At 39.2% G+C, this 21,284-nt stretch overlaps 1 protein-coding gene across 9 annotated transcripts in view; it reads left to right on the forward strand.

Moving 5' to 3' along the window:
* The window catches only part of SNAP91 (synaptosome associated protein 91), a 70,485-nt gene that overhangs the window by 38,132 nt on the left and 11,069 nt on the right, over positions 1 to 21,284 (forward strand). For 2 of the 9 annotated variants that reach the window (XM_072036234.1, XM_038177200.2), the window contains exons 13-22: positions 488 to 588; positions 5,591 to 5,605; positions 5,756 to 5,926; positions 11,518 to 11,625; positions 12,160 to 12,417; positions 12,614 to 12,691; positions 12,799 to 12,870; positions 13,302 to 13,385; positions 14,317 to 14,400; positions 19,904 to 20,041. In XM_072036234.1, the coding sequence (XP_071892335.1) occupies positions 488 to 588; positions 5,591 to 5,605; positions 5,756 to 5,926; positions 11,518 to 11,625; positions 12,160 to 12,417; positions 12,614 to 12,691; positions 12,799 to 12,870; positions 13,302 to 13,385; positions 14,317 to 14,400; positions 19,904 to 20,041 (1,109 nt within the window). The remainder of the gene's footprint in view (positions 1 to 487; positions 589 to 5,590; positions 5,606 to 5,755; positions 5,927 to 11,517; positions 11,626 to 12,159; positions 12,418 to 12,613; positions 12,692 to 12,798; positions 12,871 to 13,301; positions 13,386 to 14,316; positions 14,401 to 19,903; positions 20,042 to 21,284) is intronic. The other 7 variants (XM_038177216.2, XM_038177217.2, XM_038177208.2 and 4 more) reach the window with 6 other exon arrangements.

Below are 21,284 nucleotides of genomic sequence, written 5' to 3' on the forward strand. Positions count from 1 at the left end.
AGCTGGATTAAGCCACTAAAGTCTTACCAAACTCATTCTACCTCTTGTTTATTCATTGTCTGGAAATGCAGGTTTCTTGTTTTCTGACACGTCACGGTGATGTATTGAAGTAGAATGGAGCTATTTTCTATTGCAGCAGTTACTTCCCCTGTAGAATAATAGAATTATAGAATCATTATGGTTGGAAAAGCCCTCTAAGATCATCTAGTCCAGCTTTTCACCTACCACCAATGTTGCCCATTGAAGATGTAACGTGTTCTTTGGCAGTTATTGTAGTGCACATGCTCATGACCACTGCTCTGATGCAGTGAAATATATATATATATATATATTAATGGTTCTGTTGGTCATCCAATCTAAGACTGGCTTTATACAATCTAATTCCTGAATTCTAAGATTCATAAAATCTAGTCATGATTTTTTTTTTTAAACTTGATTGTAATAGAAAAATTATGCCAATATTTAATATCTCTTCCTTTCTTGGCAGCTCTTCCAAACCATCCAGTGATCTCCTGGATCTTCAGCCAGATTTTGCCGCTGCTGGGCAAGCGGCTCCAGCAGCCCCTGCTGGAGCAACTTCATGGGGAGGTAGAGAAAACTGGCTATCAGCAACTCTTTTTGCTATCTCCCTTTTCTTGCTTGGCTGGCTGAACTGAAACCTATCCCTTTCTGTACTAGCACAGGATGTTCCCAGCTCACTCTCTGGGTTCTGCTGACCTGACAGGCAGGCATTCCTTTGCAGAACAGGACTACTCCTTTTTCTAGGGATATGCATAATAGTATAAGCTGCTTATGAAGACCTGACTGCAAAGCTGGGGGGAGGGCAGGATTATGTAGCTAAACGTGAGCAGGAAGGGAATGGCTGAAGGTGAACAGGTAGGGTAGACACTTTAAAATAGTTGGGGAAGTAGAATTAGAACTGTTCACGTGTCTATTGGCAAGGTGTGGGCAGACATCAGCTGTTCCATTCATAAAGCAAAGCCCACAGACCAGTAGGGGAAGAACCAAAAATATCTTTTAAAGCAAAAATGTGTCTAACAGGCTGTGCATGCCAACAGTGGTAAATGATTCTGCTGCAAGTGCAGTTACCTCTGACGTCGCTTAATATAGACATCCCTTAACAATTGAAAAACTTCATTTTCTGTTTAGAGCTATAAAATGAAAATAGAAATAGAGGGCTAACTGTCTTCAGATTGGAATCAGTTTTCTGGAATCTAAACTCTGTGGTGCAGCGCACACAGAACTGTGTCTGTTCCAGACAACATTGCCAGCTGATGCGGTAAAGAGGACCACAATAAATGTAGGCAAAGTTCACTTCTCTTCTATGAGGACAAGGAATCAGGCCAATAAATGATGATTTAAGTAGTATAGTTGTAAACCCACTGTGGTGCAGTCTTAGATCTTCTCTTGTGTGGCAGCTTAATGAACTAATTAGCCTTCTTACGGTAGGAATGCTACACTGAGTCATGCTGATTCCATTATGAATGCTAATGCTGGGTACTAGTGACTTCTGCATACCCTGTTTCTGTTCTCATCTTTAGCTCATTAAAAATGACATTGTCTCTCAGCAACCTCATTATGAAAGTGTAGTGATGGTTGTCATGTAGACCATGCTTTGCATATTCATATTTAATCTGTAGATTTTTTTTTTTCTCAGAAGTGTCAGTTTTATTAACTGAAATCTAAACTTATACAGAAAACAAGACCACAGGGTCACCTCTCCTAGGAGGTTTGGGACTAATTATTCCATGATTTTTGGTAGCATCCTACTTATTTTCTCTGTAGTTATGCCTTAGCAGCTGGTAGTTACCACTGTTGTCCTTCTCTGACATCCCCAGGTACAGGAACACAAGCTTTTCTGAGTCATTTCAGAAGAACTCAGGTTTCTTGGCTAACATTTTTTTTTTTTTTTTTTTCACTTCCAAGCAGTTGCTCATTCATGCAGAATAAGTATCCATTAACATTTTAAAATATTGATTCACATTACAATTGACAGCTGACAATCTGTTTTGTGTTTCTGGACAAAACACCTAGACTTTGGAGAGTAGATATATTTAGAAGAGGTGTTGTATGTGTATTCATTTGAACTACTGAAAACTTTTAAAAATTGCTTAGTAGTATGTCTAGTTGTCTTATTGCACAACAGAAAAGGACAGCAATTTTTATTCCTTTGGCCAGGATTATTACTAACCTCAAGTATACTTCAGACTTATCTTTCAGCATTTTGGTTACTTAGTAAGCTTCAAATCTGTCTGCTTTGCTGATGGCAGGAGTTCAGTTATGGATGACCTGTTACCACACTGGAAGCTTACTTAAAAACAAACAAACAAAAAAAAAACAACAACAGCAACAAGAAACTTTTTAAATAATTGCCAAAGACCGTGTCAGACAAGAATAAATTGAGATTTGGAATTGATTTGTTGTGAAAATACAAAAACGTCCATTCATGTTTTATTTCATAATGAGGAAACCTTTGAGCCTAAGAGGTTTTATTTATTCATTTATTAAAAATTGTACACTCTCATAAGTATTACAGAACCTTCTAATTAGTGCAGGTGAAGCCACATCTGGAATACTGTGTCCAGTTCTGAGCTCTTGCAGTCAAGGGAGACTCTTGAAAAGCTGTGGAGAATCTTGGTAGGGGGCTATCCAGAGATGTAAAGCAAAGAATTTTTTCTTGTCACAGAGAAGAGAGGCTGAGGGAGCTGGGTCTCTGTGGTCCAGCAAAGAGGAGGTTAAAGAGGATTTATGACAGTGGCCTACAACTACTTGAAGGGAACTTGCAAAGTGGAGCCAGAGTTTTCTTAGCAATGATAATTGATTATAATGAGGGGTAACAGCAACACATTGCAGTTTCAGAGTTGGTTGGTTGGTTCTTCTTTCCTCTGAGCAGGAGGCTGGACTAGGCAACCTCATGTTCACTTCCACGCAGGATATTTGTGAGGAAGTGTACCAGTAGGTTCCTTGGTACCTCAGCTTCTTCCTCATCCGCAAAACTGTTCACACACAGAAAGTTAATGTGGGAACTTGTGAGACAGTAGTAGTAAGAGGAGGAAGCTAGAAAAATCGCTGTAGTTCAGAAAAGCTAGGAGGATATAAATACCAAATATTTCAAGAGGCAGCATCAAACTGGCACTTTGAATGTCACATAAGCCTCAGGAATTCAGGTTGTCCCTAACAAACAGTCCTTCTTTCTCAATCTTAGTCTCAGTGTAGGTTCATATTTACTAGTATATACAGTACACTGTATATTCTGTTGTATACCCTGTATATTTCTGAGTACAACACAAGTTGTCTAGCAAATAAGCTGCAACTTGTGAAACCTACACTTCCGTGGTAACAGTAGAAGATCAAGGTAGGGTAATAAGCTGCTTGCAGCATACTGCAAGGTAAGCATTTGGCAGGCAGGTTAGGCTGTGGTATTACAGAATTCAACCTGCTGTACTTTTTGTACCCTTGCAAGATGTCTCTCAGATATAAAAGCAAATAGACTTGAACTACTTTGAACTACCTTGCAGTTTATCTTAGAACATGGATTTGACAGCAGTATTCTTACTTTAATATTAACTACACAATAAAACATAGGTTTTAGTTCTTCCCATATTAAGAGTAACTACACGTTGTTGTGCTGGATAATTGTAATTTCACTTCATTAAGATCTATAACATAACTGGGTAACAAAAATATGTTGAAGAGTAAGCTATTGAAAGGTAGAAGTTTGCCAACAGCTGTTTATTTCAAGTCTAGCTGTGAGGCGTCCACCTGGTGTGCAGTAATGAGATACCAGAGTGCTGCTGCATTTTTAATATACTGTTGCACTCTTTTAGAATGGTATTTTGATGTAGCTTACCTTGTGAAGTGAGTCTCAAATATAGCTTTCTCAAAGAACCAGTTACTAAAATGCATGCATGTGGTTTCTTGGTCCCTTTTTAACAAGTACTGTAAAATAAAGACAAACTTACGAAGATTAACCTCTGCTTACTCAAAGCATTTTGCTTCCTACATAAACATCTAGACTGTGTGCTGGCTGTTCAGTATGGATCAGATGAACCCATGACCCTGCTAGATGTACAGTGAATCTAGGAGCAATTTTGAGCTAGTGGTTAGTAAACAGGGACAAACTGCCAAGTTTTCTCACATTTTTACAGCATGTAGTGTTTTCTTGGTTGTTTTTATGTGTGTGTGTTCTGGTTTTGGTTTTGTTTTGTAGGCAAAACTTCCTCTGCTTGCCTTTGGGCTCAATAATCTGACTGGTCTTAGAGGACTTTAAATTATAGAAAAGTCTATTAACAAAGATGCTCATTGGCTTCTGTAAAGTTGATTAAGGAAACAAAGTTGGGACACAGCTAGCCTGATTATGCTGTCAGTAACTCATAGTCCTCATAAGAAGTGTTAACAAGGGTGGTTGTTTGTGCATAATATGCTTCTTCCATCACAAATGTAGGAAAAACCCTCAAAGAGTAGCTGCTCTTCTATACCATTACTTTTTTTTATTTTTCCCACAAGTCAGTTAAGTACAAGAACCTCAACCAGTCTGCCTTTTGGAATATACTTTTGAGCAGTAGGGATACAATGATTTGTTTCCTGAAGTAACTTGAGACTGTATTTACCAACTGTTACCTGTCCAAATGCAATGGTTTGGTGCCAGGTTTGTGAAGGGTTTGATGGCTGATATGTGGGTCAAAACAGCTAATCTTGGCAAAACAATAAGCCAGATTTTATTTCTAATAACTGTAACATTGACTTTGACCGCTACCTGATTACTCTGATCTAGCAAATACTTACAGCTAAACAGAATTGTCTTGAGGTTCTCTGGTATCTAAGTTTATTTTGCTAATAGCGTAATAGTTTTGTTTGTTTGTTTGTTTACTGATTTCTATTGAATTCAATTACTTCTGATGGTTTATTATACTTATATGAGCACTGGGGTTCACTGGGCTTTGCTGTTCCCAAATAAACTTTTATTTGGTGAGAATCTTGAATCTGTGTTTAGTTAGGCCAGTGGGCTTGCATTTAAAATTGTCATTGCTCTTCTGGGATGTTAGCTACTTATAAACTTTAAAGAAGCCTGTCAACTTCTGGTGCTACTCTTGCACTGCTAAGCCAAGCGCAAGTTTGAGGAGAGGAGAAGGGGAGGACTTGTATAGTGTTGAACTGAGCGCTCTAAAGAATGGGGTTTTTGCTCTGCCCTGGCATAGTGAAAGGTAAGAGACCTTCCTGCCAGCTCTTATAGGTTACTACTTGGTCCACTCTGTTGCAGGGTAAAATACAGAAAATCAGCTGTAATGAAACAGTGAAAAATGCTACTTGTATGTGAATAACTTGGTAATTAGATATGAATTTATCAAATACATGGAATTTATGCACCAATTCTGATATGGACAGAGATATTAAACAGAAAGAACTTTGTCATGTAACAATAATTTTGAAAAACTTTGAATGTTAGAAAATCAAGTGCATTTGTGAAACTGTTTAAAATAGACATATCACTTAGAGAATAAACTTATGGCTAATGAACATCTTCAGTCTGGCAGTTCTACTAATTGGTCTGTTTCTTTATACTGCTGTCATTTTAATGGACAATCGCTAGACCTGTTGGGAGAGGGTGAGTAGTATTTTTTATTTCTAAGACTTCTGAATGTTAAGACTCCTTATTTGGAGCTCTGAATTATTTTTTTGCAGTTGAGTGTTTGTGGTCTCTCTCCCTCTTCCCCTTACTTTTCCTGTTTGATCTTCGTTATGTGGTTGCATATAGATAATCTGGCTGCACTTTCCGGTGTTACCTCTGAGCCACAGATTTCAGATCCATTTGCCCCAGAGCCTAGTGCAACTACTGCTGCAACTACTGATACTACAACTACTTCAGCTGCTGCTGCTACAACTACAACTATTACTGCTGCCACTGCTGAAGTGGATCTCTTTGGAGGTTAGTTTGGTTGCTCTTGTACTCTGCACCAACTCATGAGGTAGATGAACCAAGATGAGTTCAGCTATTTGAAACAAGGCCTCTGATTTAACTCTACCAGAGATGCATGCATGTTGGCTACTAGATGGAACAGGAAATGTAAACTACCTTTTGGTTTGCTGTGATATTAGCTAATAGAGTCCTTTGCATATGCCCAACTGTCTGGAAATGGAAAAATGTATACACTTCAGACTAAGGTATCTTACGGTGAACAGCTAAGAACATTAGCTTGCAGGTCTGTGCAGGGTTAAACAGGTATTTTTTCCACATTATTCAGTAACTATGATTTCTGGAAAAATAGCTATTGCACTGCAGAAGGTGGATGTGGCAGCTTCCTGCATCTTTATTACATATCATGCTTGAGCTCTTATGTCATTAGGATTTTTCCTGTAAATATAATACTGAAGCAGATGAAATTACTCTATTTCAGTACTCTTGAATCTGTGTTTTTAGTTTGCACAGCATAACAGTAAATTGAATTGGTAATGAACTTGTACTGAATACCAACTATAAGACTAATGTATAAGAAACATTTTCCTTTGTTTTTGATATGCTCTTTTAGTCTCTAATGATAGCTGCTAAACTCAAGTAAGAATAAGGATCATCCCACTCCCCCATACATTGTCAGCTTTCTTGTCTAATGGAGCAGGAGTTTTCTCAATGGCAAGTCAAAAATTACTGTTTCTTTTCAACATGGTACCAGCCCAGGTTGATGGAAAAATCTTCCAAATTACAAACTACTAACATATTTAAGATCACCCAGTAACCATGTATTTTTCTACTTGTCTCTTCCTGTGAAGTGTACTTCCCATGGGACAGTGTATGTAAGAATTAGTAATAACTTACTTGGTATCAGAACTTCATTCCAGAAATTTACTGTATGTTCTCTGTGTGGGTGTGTTTACCTATTGCTTCCAGTGACAGGAGTGCTGGAGAGGTCTCATATACAAACTGTCTTACAACAAAGGTATTTCCTAAAGACTGGTAGTTCGTAGTTAAAAGTTTTGTTTAGGTTTGGCATCAACAGATGCCTTCAGGATACATCCAGTAAAATTGCTGAGAAGCTGCGAGGAAGGAGTAGAACTGTTACTGAATACCTTGTTTTAAAAGGATGGAAAAGATTCCAATACCACAGAATCAGGCAGTTCAGAATTTTAACCTAGGCAGCAGTTCAGGACACTGCTAAGAACAAGAGAGAATCTGGCATTGGTTACTCAAAGAAATCAAGGCTTGTACTCATGAGCACCCACTCAGATGCATAGCGTGTGGTGCGTACTTCTGTTCTGTAGACTGTGGGGGGTAAGCCAGTCTTAGATACTCCACTTTCAAATTGTATTGTTAATTTAGAATAGATTTATATGACCTTAAAAATAAATAATCTGTAGTTAAATAGCTAGAAACCAGTGTAAACTTGCAAGTGGATTAGAATTATGATTAAATGAATACTGACTCTTTCCTGGAACACTACAGGAAAAAATAAAGTTTTTATTATTCACAATAGCATCAAATTTCTAGATTTGGAAACTTCTAGAAACTTCTAAATCTTTCAAAGGAAGATTTGAGTATGCTCAGCAGTGAAGATTCTTTTGCAGTACCTTCAAGACACTCACAGGACTGAACCTTTTAAAATCATGGAGTCCATATTGAGCTTCCATTTCTCTACTCATGTTCTTTGTTTGTTTGTTTTTCATCCCTGAAGGTTCCTGTGCTGTAAGTAATGCCCAATACTAACATTCCTTGTTACTTTAAGACTACTAATCACAAGAAGTGGCACTTCTGGGCAGACACTTTTGCTGTCTTGGGACATTCATTCTTAACCTTGATAAACAGGTATTTGACCTTCAAGGTCTGATAGAAGCTGGAAATGTAGTTGCCAGGTGATTTTAACTTTTTATGGCTTGACAGTTTTAGTTAGTTAGTTTCAGTTAGTTTAGTTGCTTTACACTTCGTGGTGAGGTGCAGTACAGGAAGGATCAAGAACAGTGATCTCAGGTGAAAGAATGTAGAATCTGCAAGGAGCGACAAGGGAGGAAAAAGAGACTGAAAGCTACAGAAAAAAAAAAAAGCAGCAAATAAGCTGGAAGTATCAAAAGAAAAGACTGCAGGAATTAATGTTGACTGTTTTTCTCTTGCATGTTATCACTGATGTTTTAGCTGGTAGGTAGCCTGTATGCTACCTGTGGCTGGACTTTGACTTTAGGAAGAACAGCAGTTCAACATTACATCTTCACCTAACATAGACTTGGAAAGTAGATGAGAAATGCAGGGTTAATTCAGCGTAGCTTTTTGCAAAAGTCAGTCTGAACAATGGGCAAGCTTTCAGTTAACATGTCCAATGTGAAGAATTCCTGGTCTACAGGCAGTTTTCAAAGTGCAAGTGGAATCATTCCTGAGAGGGAGAAGTCTAAAGATAAAAGAAATGTCTTGATATGCCCTGTATTTCAATAGTAGAATTCAGACACAGTATTTTTGGACACTGTTGATGTGCTTCATCCATCTCTGTGATATGTTACATTCACCATGATGTGTTGTATCCATCTCTGCATGTGGTGCCAGACTTTTACAGAAGACATCTGTGCAGGTACAGCAGAATTTTTCAAAAGGCTACAAAGGTCTCAATAAGCATTAACTCTGCAGCACATTTTGGGAGGCACATATCTAAAACCTTTTGTTTGAACTGTGCTTTGTAGTACAACCTATTCAGGTTGTGCTGCCATTCAGAGAGACCTTGACTGGCTGGAGGGATGGGCCAAGAGGAACCTCATCAAGTCCAACAAGAGCAAGTGCAGGGTCCTGCACCTAGGGAGAAATAACCCCAAGCACCAGTACAGGCTGGGGCTGACCTGCTGGAGAACAGCTCTGCAGAGAGGGACCTGGGAGTCTGGGTCCATGAGCCAGCAATGTGCACTTGTGGCCAAGAAGGCCAACGGTATTCTGGGCTGCATTCAGAAGAGTGTTGCCAGCAGGCCAAGAGAGGTGATCCTGCCCCTCTGCTAAGCCCTGCTGAGGCCACACCTGGAGCATTGTGTCTAGTTTTGGGCTCCCCAGTACCAGAAGGACATGGAGCTACTGGAGCGAGTCCAGAGGAGAGCTATGACATTGATGAGAAGACTAGAGCACCTGTTGTATGAGGACAGGCTGAGAGAGCAGGGCCTGTTTAGCCTGGAAAAGAGAAGGCTGAGGGGAGACCTCAGCAATGTGTGTAAATATCTGAGGGGAGGGTGTTGAGAGGATGGAGCCGGTCTCTTTTAGTTGTGCCCAGGGACAAGATGAGAGTCAATGGGCCCCAACTGAAGCACAGGAGTTTCCATCTGGACATGTGAAGGCACTTCTTTGCTGTGAGGGTGACAGGGCACTGGGACAGGTTGCCCAGAGAGGTTGTGGAGTCTCCCTCTCTGGAGATACCCAAATCCTGCCTGGATGCCATCCTGTGCAACGTGCTCTAGGAGATCCTGCTCAGCAGGGGCATTGGAGTAGATGATCTTCAGAGGTCCCTTCCCACCTCTGCCATTCTGTGATTGTGTCATTCTGTGATCTGTCTCTACACTCAGAAGTCCCCTGAACTTCTCAGTGTAACTAATATTTGAAGTTCCTAATATGCAGTTTTTCTTTCAAATTCCATTACGAGCTTCTGTTGTTTTCACCACCTACCATTTAACCCCAGCGCAATGATAAATAAAATAATACTGTAACCCTATTAAGAACTAGCAATAGATAGTAAAGCCTGTATCAGGTTAGCTGTTCCTTTCTGTCTGTGAGCTGGGAGCAATTCATGTGTATCTGAATTGTTGAGGCTATTGCACATGGAACTTTAGTCTACATTGTGCCAGGAACAGGTGTTGTTCTGAGGCTGAAGTCATCCCACCATCGAAGCTGTTACTACCTCTGTGCATTCTGAAATCCCTCTTCATAGAAAATACTGAGTCTGTTCCCTCATGCTGGGAAATAATTAAGTACTGTCTACTGACTTCTGTGTTGTTGGTCTACAGGCATGTGTAGCTAGAATTATGTTCTTTTGAAAGAACCCAGGGTGATGTTCCATGTGAAAGCTACCAGGGTAGAACAAACACACAACTACTATCAAATTCTGAAGTTGTACAATTCAAAACTCTTCAGTCCAATTCTGTGTTGAATTTCTTCTATGGGGTATGTGCTAGTGCCTGGTATGCATACAACAAGGTGACTTTTGGCTAATTATTATTTTGACTTGGACAACTGCCATCCAGTTTTGTTATTGAACCCTGATACCTGAAAAATAGAATTGTATTTGAAATGGCTTATTAGCAGGCCTCTTTTTTTTTTTTTTTTTTTTTTTTTGCTACTAACTCATTTCAATTCTATTGTACAAGAATAGTTGGCTTTGATCTCTTCTGTTGAAGTTCCAGTGCATGTTCTTTTGAGCTTTTTAGATTAACTGGCGCAAACTAGTTTTTAAAATGTTTGTTTTCATTTTAAAATTGATACTCCAGTTAAAGCATGTTAAGCTTTTTCCTATGCTAGTTTGATACTGCAATTGCAGTATTCCCCAACAGATTTTTTTAACATGCTAACTTTGTAGCAGTAGAAAAACGGCCTTTATGAGCATCTTAAACCATTTAATCTTAATTGTACCATCTTGTTTGTGAAGAAAGTGCTTGCTTACAAGGATAGTCCAAATGGAAGTGCCCATTAGGACTACTCCATGGAATTAAGAGCTACAGATGGTGGTTTAAACCTAGGAATAATGTTGTAAAAGTTCAGAGCTTGAAGTTTAAGCATTCCAATTAGCAACTGGCATACAAAAAGTAAGTCAAACAAAACGTGAGCAAGTAATTCCAAAACCCCAAAGTAGTTTTTTCCCTGACTTGACTGGGCTGGTTGGCCTTAGATCCTCAAAGAAGGAGAGACTAAGTATGGCTAGCCAGTAGTGAAGATGAAATTCTGGGTCTGTCAGAAGCAAGTCGAGTAAATATGACCTATGAATCAGTCTTTCTGACTTCAGAAAGATCCTATTGCAATACTGTTAAGAAAAAAGTAAGTTCAATTTTTCAGATGTTGCATGACTGACTTGACTTAAAAGCCAGAAATGTTAGCCACAGATCTCTTCCAATATAATTGGATTGTTATTCATAACATCACTGAAGTGTGCAGAGCACTATGCAAGTAAATTTCAGTACAGATTAACCACACATACTGTGGGCTTTGAGCATGAAATTTCAGTGTTGTTATTAACACTAACTTACTGCCATACCTCTGCTCTTTCTTCGTTAGTTAATTTTGTGTAGTCCATGACCATGATGCTCTGAACCCTTATACAATGAGAATAATACCTTTTACACTTGCTGTACTTCAGGCAACAGAGAAGTTCCTTCTTCAAATCCTGTCTAGAACCTGCTTGTGTGGGGTTAGGGGAGAAAAAGCATATGTGCTGCATGACTTGCCTTGCTGTCAGAGTAACAACATTCATGTTGTATAAGGGGATCTACCTGTGCAATTTAACTTGGTTCTTTTACTATATTTTTCTTCTCTTTATCCTTTTTCCTTTTAATTTCTGTTCTAAAACTGCACCCAAGATGCCTTTGCAGCTTCTCCTGGGGAAGCCCCTGCAACAACAGAAGGGGCAGCAGCACCAGCTACCCCAACCCCTGTAGCAGCAGCTCTTGATGCATGTTCAGGAAATGGTGGGTTTTATATCATTAGATGGTCTCTTGCTTTGCTGTCTTGGTTTTGTTTTGTTTTGTTTTCCTTAAACTACATGGCAGTGTGTTTTTCTGAAATTTTTTTAGTGCTTGCAATTGGTCAAAAAATAAACTTAGACTGAAGAGCATGCTTACCAAAATGGCCTGTTTCTGAGTTCCAATATCTTTGTGCTTGTTCAGTAGTGCTAATAAATTATTCTGGCAGTGCTGACTTTTGTGAGCAGTAACCTGTTAAACTAGATGTACTTTCATCATCTTTCTGTTTTGGCCTTGTCAAACAGCCTTTGAAAGTTCTGCCCTTTAGTAACTAGACTGCTCAGCCTTTCAGATGGTCTTTATTTTGGAAAAACATAAGTAACGTGTTTGGATAAGTAGGCTAGATGTTAGAGCAACCTCATCTGTGTGCGTGAGTGTATTTGCAGTATGTGCATAGCTGATAGTTGCTTTGATTTTGACTTCCTCCCTCACTAATCCTAAGTATGCATACACATATATTTCCCCTCTCCTTTTTACAAGACCCCTTTGCCCCATCCGAAGGTAGTGCAGAGGCTGCTCCCGAGCTGGACCTCTTTGCTATGAAGCCAACAGAGACTGCTGTTCCTGTAGTTACCCCTACAACTAGTGCAGCCACTCCAGCTCCTGCAACAACTCCTTCTCCAGCTGCTGCTGTTGCTGCTGCCGCTACTGCTACTACAGCTACTGCCACTACCACTACTGCCACCACCTCTGCTACCGCCACCACCTCCGCTCCTCCTGCTCTAGATATCTTTGGTGGTAATATTGTTTTTAACTCTTTGGTGGATTAATCTGTCAGGAGTATTGAACTAACAAATTGTTGCGTGCATGCATGTGCTAGGCTTTCAAACCAGAGAGCCTATTAACTCCAAAGATGCTGTGCAAAATTTGAAAGTTCACTTTCAGTCCTGCCTTTCAAAAATGAGTTAAAGACGTGTTATGTTCTTGGTCTTAGATTTATTTGAGTCTGTCCCTGATGCACCTGCAGCACCTAAACCAGATGCTACTCCTAGCATAGATCTCTTTGGTACAGGTAAAGAGAGAAATCTTCAAATACCCTGCTGCTTTGATGCCTTGTAATAGTGTAAACTCATTGAATGATACTTAACTTCTCCTCGTTTTTTCTTTCATTTCTGGAAGATGCTTTTTCATCTCCACCGCATGGAGCTTCTCCTGTGCCTGAGAGTTCTCTCACTGCTGATCTCTTATCTGGTGAGTGCTTGTTTTCACAGGCTTATGGTTTTGATTTTATTGTTTTCCCCTCAAGAGTGAAAAATAAGACTTATTGTCAATTTACATCTTTAAGCTGAAAAACTAAGTTGTGGGTTTGTTGACACTTTCGTCATACGATTAGCACTTGTTAAAGATGTGGATCATGAAGTAGCTGACACTTATGTCAAGTAAGTGATGTGGCTGTTGAGAGAGTATATCCTGCTGTAGGAATAAGAAAGTTAGTAATAAACAACTCTTTAAAGTACTCTAGTGTTCAGTTGCTGTGTGAGAAACTTTGCAGTTCTGCAGACCGTTACCTGAATTTATGTATCCCATGATTCTCTCTGATAAAGCCCACATGGCTTTGAAATATTTAGCTATCATTGTTGCCTTGCTGATACTAAATATTATATTTCCTGTGCTTACTGCAGTGGATGCATTTGCAGCCCCCTCTCCTCTACCCACTGCCTCTCCAGCAAAGGTGGATTCTTCAGGTGTGATTGACCTATTTGGTGGTGGGTATTTTTCTTTCCTCACCACTTCAGAGTTGAATCACTTCATCTCAATTACCTTTGCGCTTTTCTAAAGCTGCAGTTTTCCCTTCTTACAGCTTTTCTGTCTGGCATTACAGCTAAGAATAACATGTCCAGTTCTTCATATTGCAAAATAATGAACTGCAAATGAGCTGTCATTGTTGCCATTTTGTTGTTCTTAAGTTTGCCAGTTTGTCTGCAGTCAATGCATGTATGACACTTTTCCTCAGAGGCCTGATGAAAGTATGTTATGTGTTTTGTTTTTTCTTCCTTGTTCTTTGCAGCTCTGCACTTTCACATTGTTTTCTGTCAGTTCCGTTTCTCAAAGCAGCTAAAGATTTAAGGGTGACTTGTCTCAAACCAGAGAGCCGAATTACAGGATCTTTGTTAGATTTGACAAGGTGGAAATTAGGATGAGCACAACCAGCTTTAGAAGTGCTGTAGAAAATGAATGTTACTTACAAGTGTTGAATTTCTAAACATTAGTGAAATATCCATCTGAAAAGACTTAATGTTAGTCAGTAAATTCTGTCTGGAATTACTCCAAACTCTGGAGGTGAACGAGTCAGATCAGAGGTTAACCCTCTAGCCTAGAATGCTGTTTTTATGGGTTTTCTGAGAAGAGGCCCAAATAAAAGGACTTGCAAGCTTCTCTGACCTAATATCTCATCCTCTTTAGTGCTATTCTTCCCTATAGAAAAAACAGCTATTTTTGAAGCACTGCTTTGTTGCATCTCCTTTTTTCCACCTGAGTTTTGCATCCATGGTACTGCTCTGCAAGAAAGATGGTCAAGCACTTTCATTTTCTTCTTTTGATGAATGAAATGGTTGTCCTATGTCATCTCTTGTTTAAAATAAGTGACGAATTTATGCATTTAATTTTGAACTCTTTGCCTTCTGGAATTTATTTTAGATGCTTTTGGAAGTAGTACTCCTGAACCCCAGCCTGCAGCCCAGGCCACTTCTAGTTCCTCAGCTTCTGCAGACCTACTGGCTGGTAATAAAGAACTTTTTTTTTTTTTTTTTTTTTTTTGTTTGTTTGTTTTTTGTTTTTTTCATTAAAAAACAGAACAAAACACTTTATTGTCATGCAAAATCTAAGAAACTGTCTTTGTGAAATATTCTGTGTTCATTGGGTGTAAATGGGCTTTCACACTCAAATAAAATAGTTTTTTCATAAGATTTCTTAATACTTTAGATTTCTTAAAATTACTTTGATTTGTAATGGCAAATCAAAGGCATTATACCAAAGTACAGATTAGCTTCCTTGATTATGTTCTTTCCCTACTCTTCATTTTCTGCTTCCTACACAAGCTTTATTTTTCTTTAACATTTACTGAATAGTAGTGGTTCCATAATGTTTCGCTGACTGACTGTAGCAGTACTTGAATTAAACAGTGTTGGAGGCTATGCTCTTTATCTATCACTTCTAACCCATCTTTATTTCTCGCTTGGTGTAATTCAGACGGTTTACTGACATAAAGGTTAGAAAATTGAATGATTTAGAAACAGTCATGGATTTAGCCAAAGAGAGTGGGGTGATGGGAGACAGCCTTTTTGAGTGCAAAAGCCTAGAATTGTTGGAGACCCTCTCCTTACAGTGGATAGGATAAGGCTCATGCTAGTGCTGAATGTGGCATCAGACTCTCATGCCTGTTTAGGAGATTGAATAACTGTGAAATTCTTGTCTGCATCCTACAACTTAAGCCACTTCAGCTGAATTGTTTCTACCATTCTCCAAAATTCCTGATACACCATGTATTTTAGTTGATATAGTAATTGTGCTAAACAGTCATGACTCTTCCCCATCTTAGTTTGAAGTTTACAGAAAGCAAGATCCCAGCATGTTTTTCTTGGGATTTGAGAAAACGTCTGTTTTGAAGGAGGTATTGAGTCATTTTTCCTCATGTTTCTGAAAGGTGAATTTGTCAGGAGGTTACCCTTAGCAAATGTATATGATTACTAGCTTCATGTTGTACTTCTGTCTCCATTTCTGAGCCAGAATGGAAGTTTGCCCTTTATGCAACAGCTAACCATTCTAGGTGCGATGGGCCCTGTTGTCATTTGCTGTCTGAAGGTTTCCCATGTCGACTTACATGGGGCTTGGTTTCTGATATAGAGTATATTTTTGTGTTTGCATGCTCATGAGAGATTCCCCACTGTGTGAGAAACCTGTAACACAAATGAGATATCTGAGTATGTGATCTGCTGTAAGTGCTCAGAGTTCTTATAAATGGGTGCTTACATTCTGAAGCCACCTTAGACGGTGACAAACTGCTAGTACCTGCTGTATGTGTAGGTATCTCCTAGCTAGGCATCAAGAAACTAAAAGTGTTCTAGAGAATAATGCGTGTGTTCTGAATCTGTTCCAGTGCTGCCAAGCTGGCTACTTGGTGGCTTACACAGGTGTAAATTCATGTTACATCTTAGTACCAGCAGTTCCAGGATTTTAAGTTAGAAGACTTCCTTTGGTTTTAATACTGGTTCCATTATTCTCTGTATTAGTTAAACAGCCTGTGGATGGCTTTAAGATGGAGATTATGCTTTAGCCAGTAGGTCCTGAAACATACCGGTAATTTTACAAGGAAAAAAGATTACAAAAAGAAGAGCTGCTGCCCTTAGTTGTGTGCATTATCTGTGATCTGGGTGCAAAGATGTTGTCAGGAAGAAGCTAATCCTGCTTATGCAAATGTTAGAAAATATTTTCTGTCCTTATCTATAACTAAGCTTAAATTATAGTAAGAACTATGCTCCAGATGGTTTAAGCTTCATCGATGTGCTCTCTGAATCTGAGTCACATTAAATCAAAACCTAAATTATAAAATGGATGTCATAAGCCTGAATGCTCAAGCAGACCTGAAGCTGTTTGGGTGAATATATTTTTTTGTTGTTTACATAAATTCAAAATACTCCAAGTTATATGTGAATCTCTGTTTGGCAGACACAGAGGGTATGTAAACATCACAGCATATTGCTAAGCATTTGTTCACCCTAGATAATGGCAGATGTATAGCCTGCAGTGCAATCCAGTTTTATATTTAAGATTGTCTAGATTTCATGTGGTGGTAGAAGGTTTGTCCTTCATGGTTTACGAATGTTTCGTTGTACTAAGTGTTTATATGCACGGTATTACAAGTATACTCACCATGCATCATTGTCTTAAGTGTTCTGTTGTCAGGTAAGTGCCTAGATACTTGGCTTACTTAGAAAAGGTGATAGATTTTTTTTTTTTCTTCATACTCTAAGCTTCTCAGCAAACAAAAATAGAACTGTGCCAATAAATGCAATAGTCTATCCTTTTTCCCTTCTAGATCTTTCTATCCAATTAAGGTGCATGCATATGCATCCCAGTGTGTAGTCTAAAGGCATGTTTTTTTTAAGAAATTTTACATGACTGTGTAATTAAAAACAAGTTCAAAATCAGACAGCTGGGGATGTCCAGACAACGTATCTCAGTACAGCTCAGCAACAGCTGCTGCTGTTTCTGCAGACTCACTCTGGGTCTTGTGCAAGCACTAGATGACTAAGATTTTAATCTGTTAAAGCTTATCTATGTCTTCTGTGCCCAATACTGCTGTTAGATTGTACAAGTGGCTAAAAGCTATGGAACTAAGACCAATTGTCATGCAAATTTCACCTGAAGCTGGGGAGGACTCAGTTCTGTAGCTGGAGAAACAGGCACTTTGCAGGGCTTTGCAAAAGCTTAGTCATTTATAAAATTCTGCTTAGAAAGTGATGTATGATGTCATTACATTGCTGCCAAATTCCTTGTGGAGGCGGAATGGGTCTAACCGAGCACAGGATCACCAGGATGGTCAGATATTAGAACAGGCTGCCCACAGAGGTGGTAGAATTTAAGAATCTTGTAAAAGTGCTCCAAAAACCTCCCTGAGCCACCTGATTTGATGAGACCTGCTTTTACCAGGGACTGGGACTGGGTGGTCTCCAGATATCCCTTCCAACCTAAATTACCCAGAGGCAAATCTGCTTCATGCACAGACCCTGGAGAGCTGAGCTGAGGGTAGTTCTCTGATCCACTATGTCTGCCCAGATTCCGATTTAGCAGCTGTGAACACGTGGCTTTCCACAGAGTAGGATTTGGGTAATAAGGTTTTCTTGGTGCCAGAACGCTGAAGTGGGCCTAATAAGCCCAGGGAAGCTCATGGAGGCATGTGAAATGCTCTTTACTTCAGGCTGCAGAAAACAGGCTGCTCTGTGTCTTGCTCGTGCTTCCCTGTCTCCATCCAATGCAATAGATTAGGGACTAGTCTAAAGGGACTAGTTTAAGTCATCTAGTCATCTAGTTTAAGTTATGACCAAAGTGTCACTGCCTGCAATCTGGCAAACTTTAGCTGAAGGATGATGTTCTTTGAGGTCTTTCTAATCAGGTTGTGCTCTCCTGGGCCAGCAGTGCACAGTTGGGTTTGCTGAACTTTCCCAGGTGTGTCCAGGGCCAGTGTAGTTGTTAGCATAGCTTTACAATTAAAGCCTTTCTTCTGATGGTACAGCAAGCTGCCGGTATATAGCCAGGACCAAGTGATGGCACAGCACTCGTTTCCCTGCTGAGGATTTTATTTTGAACAGGATTAGCTATTAATTCCTTTCTCTTCTAAAATATGAATCTGCCTGTAAGTAGGGATGGTTCATCAGGTGCATATATAAACTTTTTTTCCTGTGCTTTCTACATTTGTTAAATGTTTGGTGTTTAGTTTTCAATCTCTGAGAAACCATAATTTGGGGGGAGATGATTTAAGGTATCACAGTGACATTTGATATAATTGATATTCACAATTTGTGCATAAATCCTCTACATTGAGTGCTAACCTGTCTTGTAGCTAAATGTCTGTGAGGTGCTTGGTTTCATAGATGGGAAATGTGCTATTGTCACAGCTTGTGAGATGTCTGCATAATATGCTGTAGTTAATAGACCCTGTGATCATGGAAAGAGGTTTTGGATAAAAACTAACAAGGGGTTAGAATGTCTTCAGTGCTTTCTTCCCCACTGAACTGGTGTTTGGTTACCACTAAATGTAAGTTGAAGAAAGATGAGGAAGAAAGGAATTAGCTGACTGCTTAAGTGAGTGATACTAACTATTTAAGTAAAAAGTCAAAGCAGCATTGGAAAATAAATGTAATTAGATAATCCCTTCTAAACTGATGTCTTTATGGTATTTAATTTCAACAATAGGATTGTTGGAATAGCATCCTTAATTTATGAGATTCCTCACACATGAAAAAAGCTGTATTTGTCAGATGAGAACTTAAAATGGTCTCTGCATATTAGAGAAAATGATCTGAAGAAGGATTTTCAAATGGGTAAACATGCAAGCTTCTGGTTTGGGGCGATGATGATTAACTGAGGAAATGACAGTAGACTGCAAAGGCAGGAATGTCCCTGAAAAGAAGCTACAGGCAGTGGTAGAGCACTGGCACGTCACCATCTTATGTTCAGCTGTGGGAAAATAATATGCTTCCTACTCTGATATAGGGGGAAAATTACAGCCTGTAGAATGTGCAATGGTCTTCTTCATGTATTATCATAGTTTCAGTTGGAGTGGTGAGCTCAGAACTGATCCACCTAATGCGAGGGCAGCAGGGCAGCTGGGAAAAAGCAAGGCTGAGAGACTGAAGGAGTATGGAGGTGTCAGGAATCAGTCAATAAAAGATTGAATAAGAAAGAGGACTGGCTGGTAGACTAAAGAGAATTGAGGAGGTGTCATATGTCTGTTTTTTTTTGTTTGTTTTTTTTTTTTGCTTGTTTGTTTTGGTTTTGTTTGATTTTTTTTTTTTACAATCTTTGCATGTTTAAACAGTTTCTAGAGTCTGTAGATAATACAAATAAGCTTAAATTTCAAGGGAGATCAAATTTTATAGTGGACAAGGGAGGGAATTTAAGAATAGTAAAGCAAGGGAATAAATTGCTAAAGGCTGGAGAATCTGCATGATTAGGATTTATTTATTTGGTGGATACTGTTGATCCTGCTTTGGGAGGAGGAGGGATTGGTAGATGGCAGTGCGAAGACATCTTCAGGCAGACCAGTATGTTATAAGATAGTGAGAGGCTAAACTGGATGATTAAAACACTGCCTTCTGAACTGGGATTCCAAAGTAGTTGTGTCCATTAAACTGTGATCATGTTCTTCTCAGGCTACTCCTCTTTCTCTTTCCTTTCTGAACTAATTCTTTTTTGTTGCTTTCTACCTGAGAGTTTACTTAACTAAAACTGTAGCGTATAGTACTAGAAGAACTGTGTACTCTGTCTGCCTCTGCAGATACCTAAACAATGGACATTAAAATTTTTACTGGTAACTCCTGAAAAAAAGCATAAATTTCTTGGATCATATCTGGCATACAAAGGATGCTTGTGTAGTCGAGCTGTTCGCAATGGTCTAGTAAGCACTCCTTTTATAATTCTGCCTTCTACAGGTTGAGCTTTTGTTAAACACAGCCCATCAAGACTGATTCTAATGTCCACATCTCTCTTATGTAACTTTTTCAAGGCTTTGGAGGGTCTTTTATTGCTCCTTCTCCATCACCATCCCCGGTCACTCCAGCTCAAACAAGCTTACTACAGCCTAACTTTGATGCAGCTTTTGGAACAACAGCTCCAACGACTGGCAGTTCATTTGATGCATCAGGTGAGCTGAAGGTTTTCTTCCTATTAATTTCCTAATGTGTTTTGTGTGTTAGATGAGTTGATGACACCACATTTAGGTTCTGAATGCAAACAATAAAAACAATTTCCCTCTTCTTTCTCTGCTGGAAGAACTCAAGGTTGTGTTTAGACAAGCGTGTGCCCAAGAGCTCTCTGTACCCATCTTTTATTCTACCATGACAGTACAAACCAAACTAGTCTGAACATCATCCTTGCATGCGCTTCATGGCACAAATCAGGAATTACTCAAGGACAATACTTTTCTGTAAATCAATTATATAGCCAAGTCATCTTGCTGTTGCTGCTGAAGCTGTTCTTAAGCTTGCATGGCACCTGAAGTTACACAAAACTGAGACCAAGGTCATGTTCTTTGCCTGACTATAAGCTTAAACCTTCATCACTGCTATCATTTTGTTTGTATCTCTTCCATTCTGTACTTTCCATGCTGGGTCCTTGCTACAAACTTAAAATTGGTGAGTTCTGCAACTTTACAAGAAAAAGGTCAAAGTAGTACTGCTGCGTGGTTGGTTATTTGGTTGCTTGCCAGTGCACATGCTACCCCTTTCTGTTGACTTAACATTAGCATGTACCTCAAATACAGATCAGAAGATAATGCTGGCATGAGATGTACCAGGCTGTTTGACTTCAAGAGATCTAAAAAATGAGTTTCAGAGATAGATGGGTGGACTAAGGAGACTAGCTCTGTCAGTGTGGATGGTTCTCATTCCTTCTGATCTTATGAGATGTTAGTAGGCTTTCCTAACTCCCCGCTGCTTGCAAGTGAATAGTAATATCCTGAGACTGTTTTAATCCTGTTGCCATAAAATGTCAAGGTATAAGACTGCCTTTGCCATAAATCTGACTGGTGTTTGTGGCAAGATGTTCATTTTAAAAGCCTTTAAATGAATATCTCCTGACAAATGTGTGTGCATCTGACATCTCTCTAAGGATGTCTGTAAGAAAAATAGTGTTATGTGGAAGCAGTGCTGTATCTTTGTAGATTCAGCTCTCCAATTAAAGTGCTTTCAGGCATGTCCTGTCATATTAGTTTTCATTGGTATAGCTCTTTCAGGGTTACTGTACATTCAGTGTATAGTAAAATGACATGCATGCCCTTGTTGGCATTACTTCTAATGTCAAACTATGTTTTGGTAAGACTTGTGACATTGTTGTCTGTGCTATATTTGTTTGACCAACATCAAAGTGGCTGGTAGTGTTTTTCTTAC

Source organism: Anas platyrhynchos, chromosome 3, assembly GCF_047663525.1.
Source record: "Anas platyrhynchos isolate ZD024472 breed Pekin duck chromosome 3, IASCAAS_PekinDuck_T2T, whole genome shotgun sequence".
NCBI lineage: Eukaryota > Metazoa > Chordata > Aves > Anseriformes > Anatidae > Anas > Anas platyrhynchos.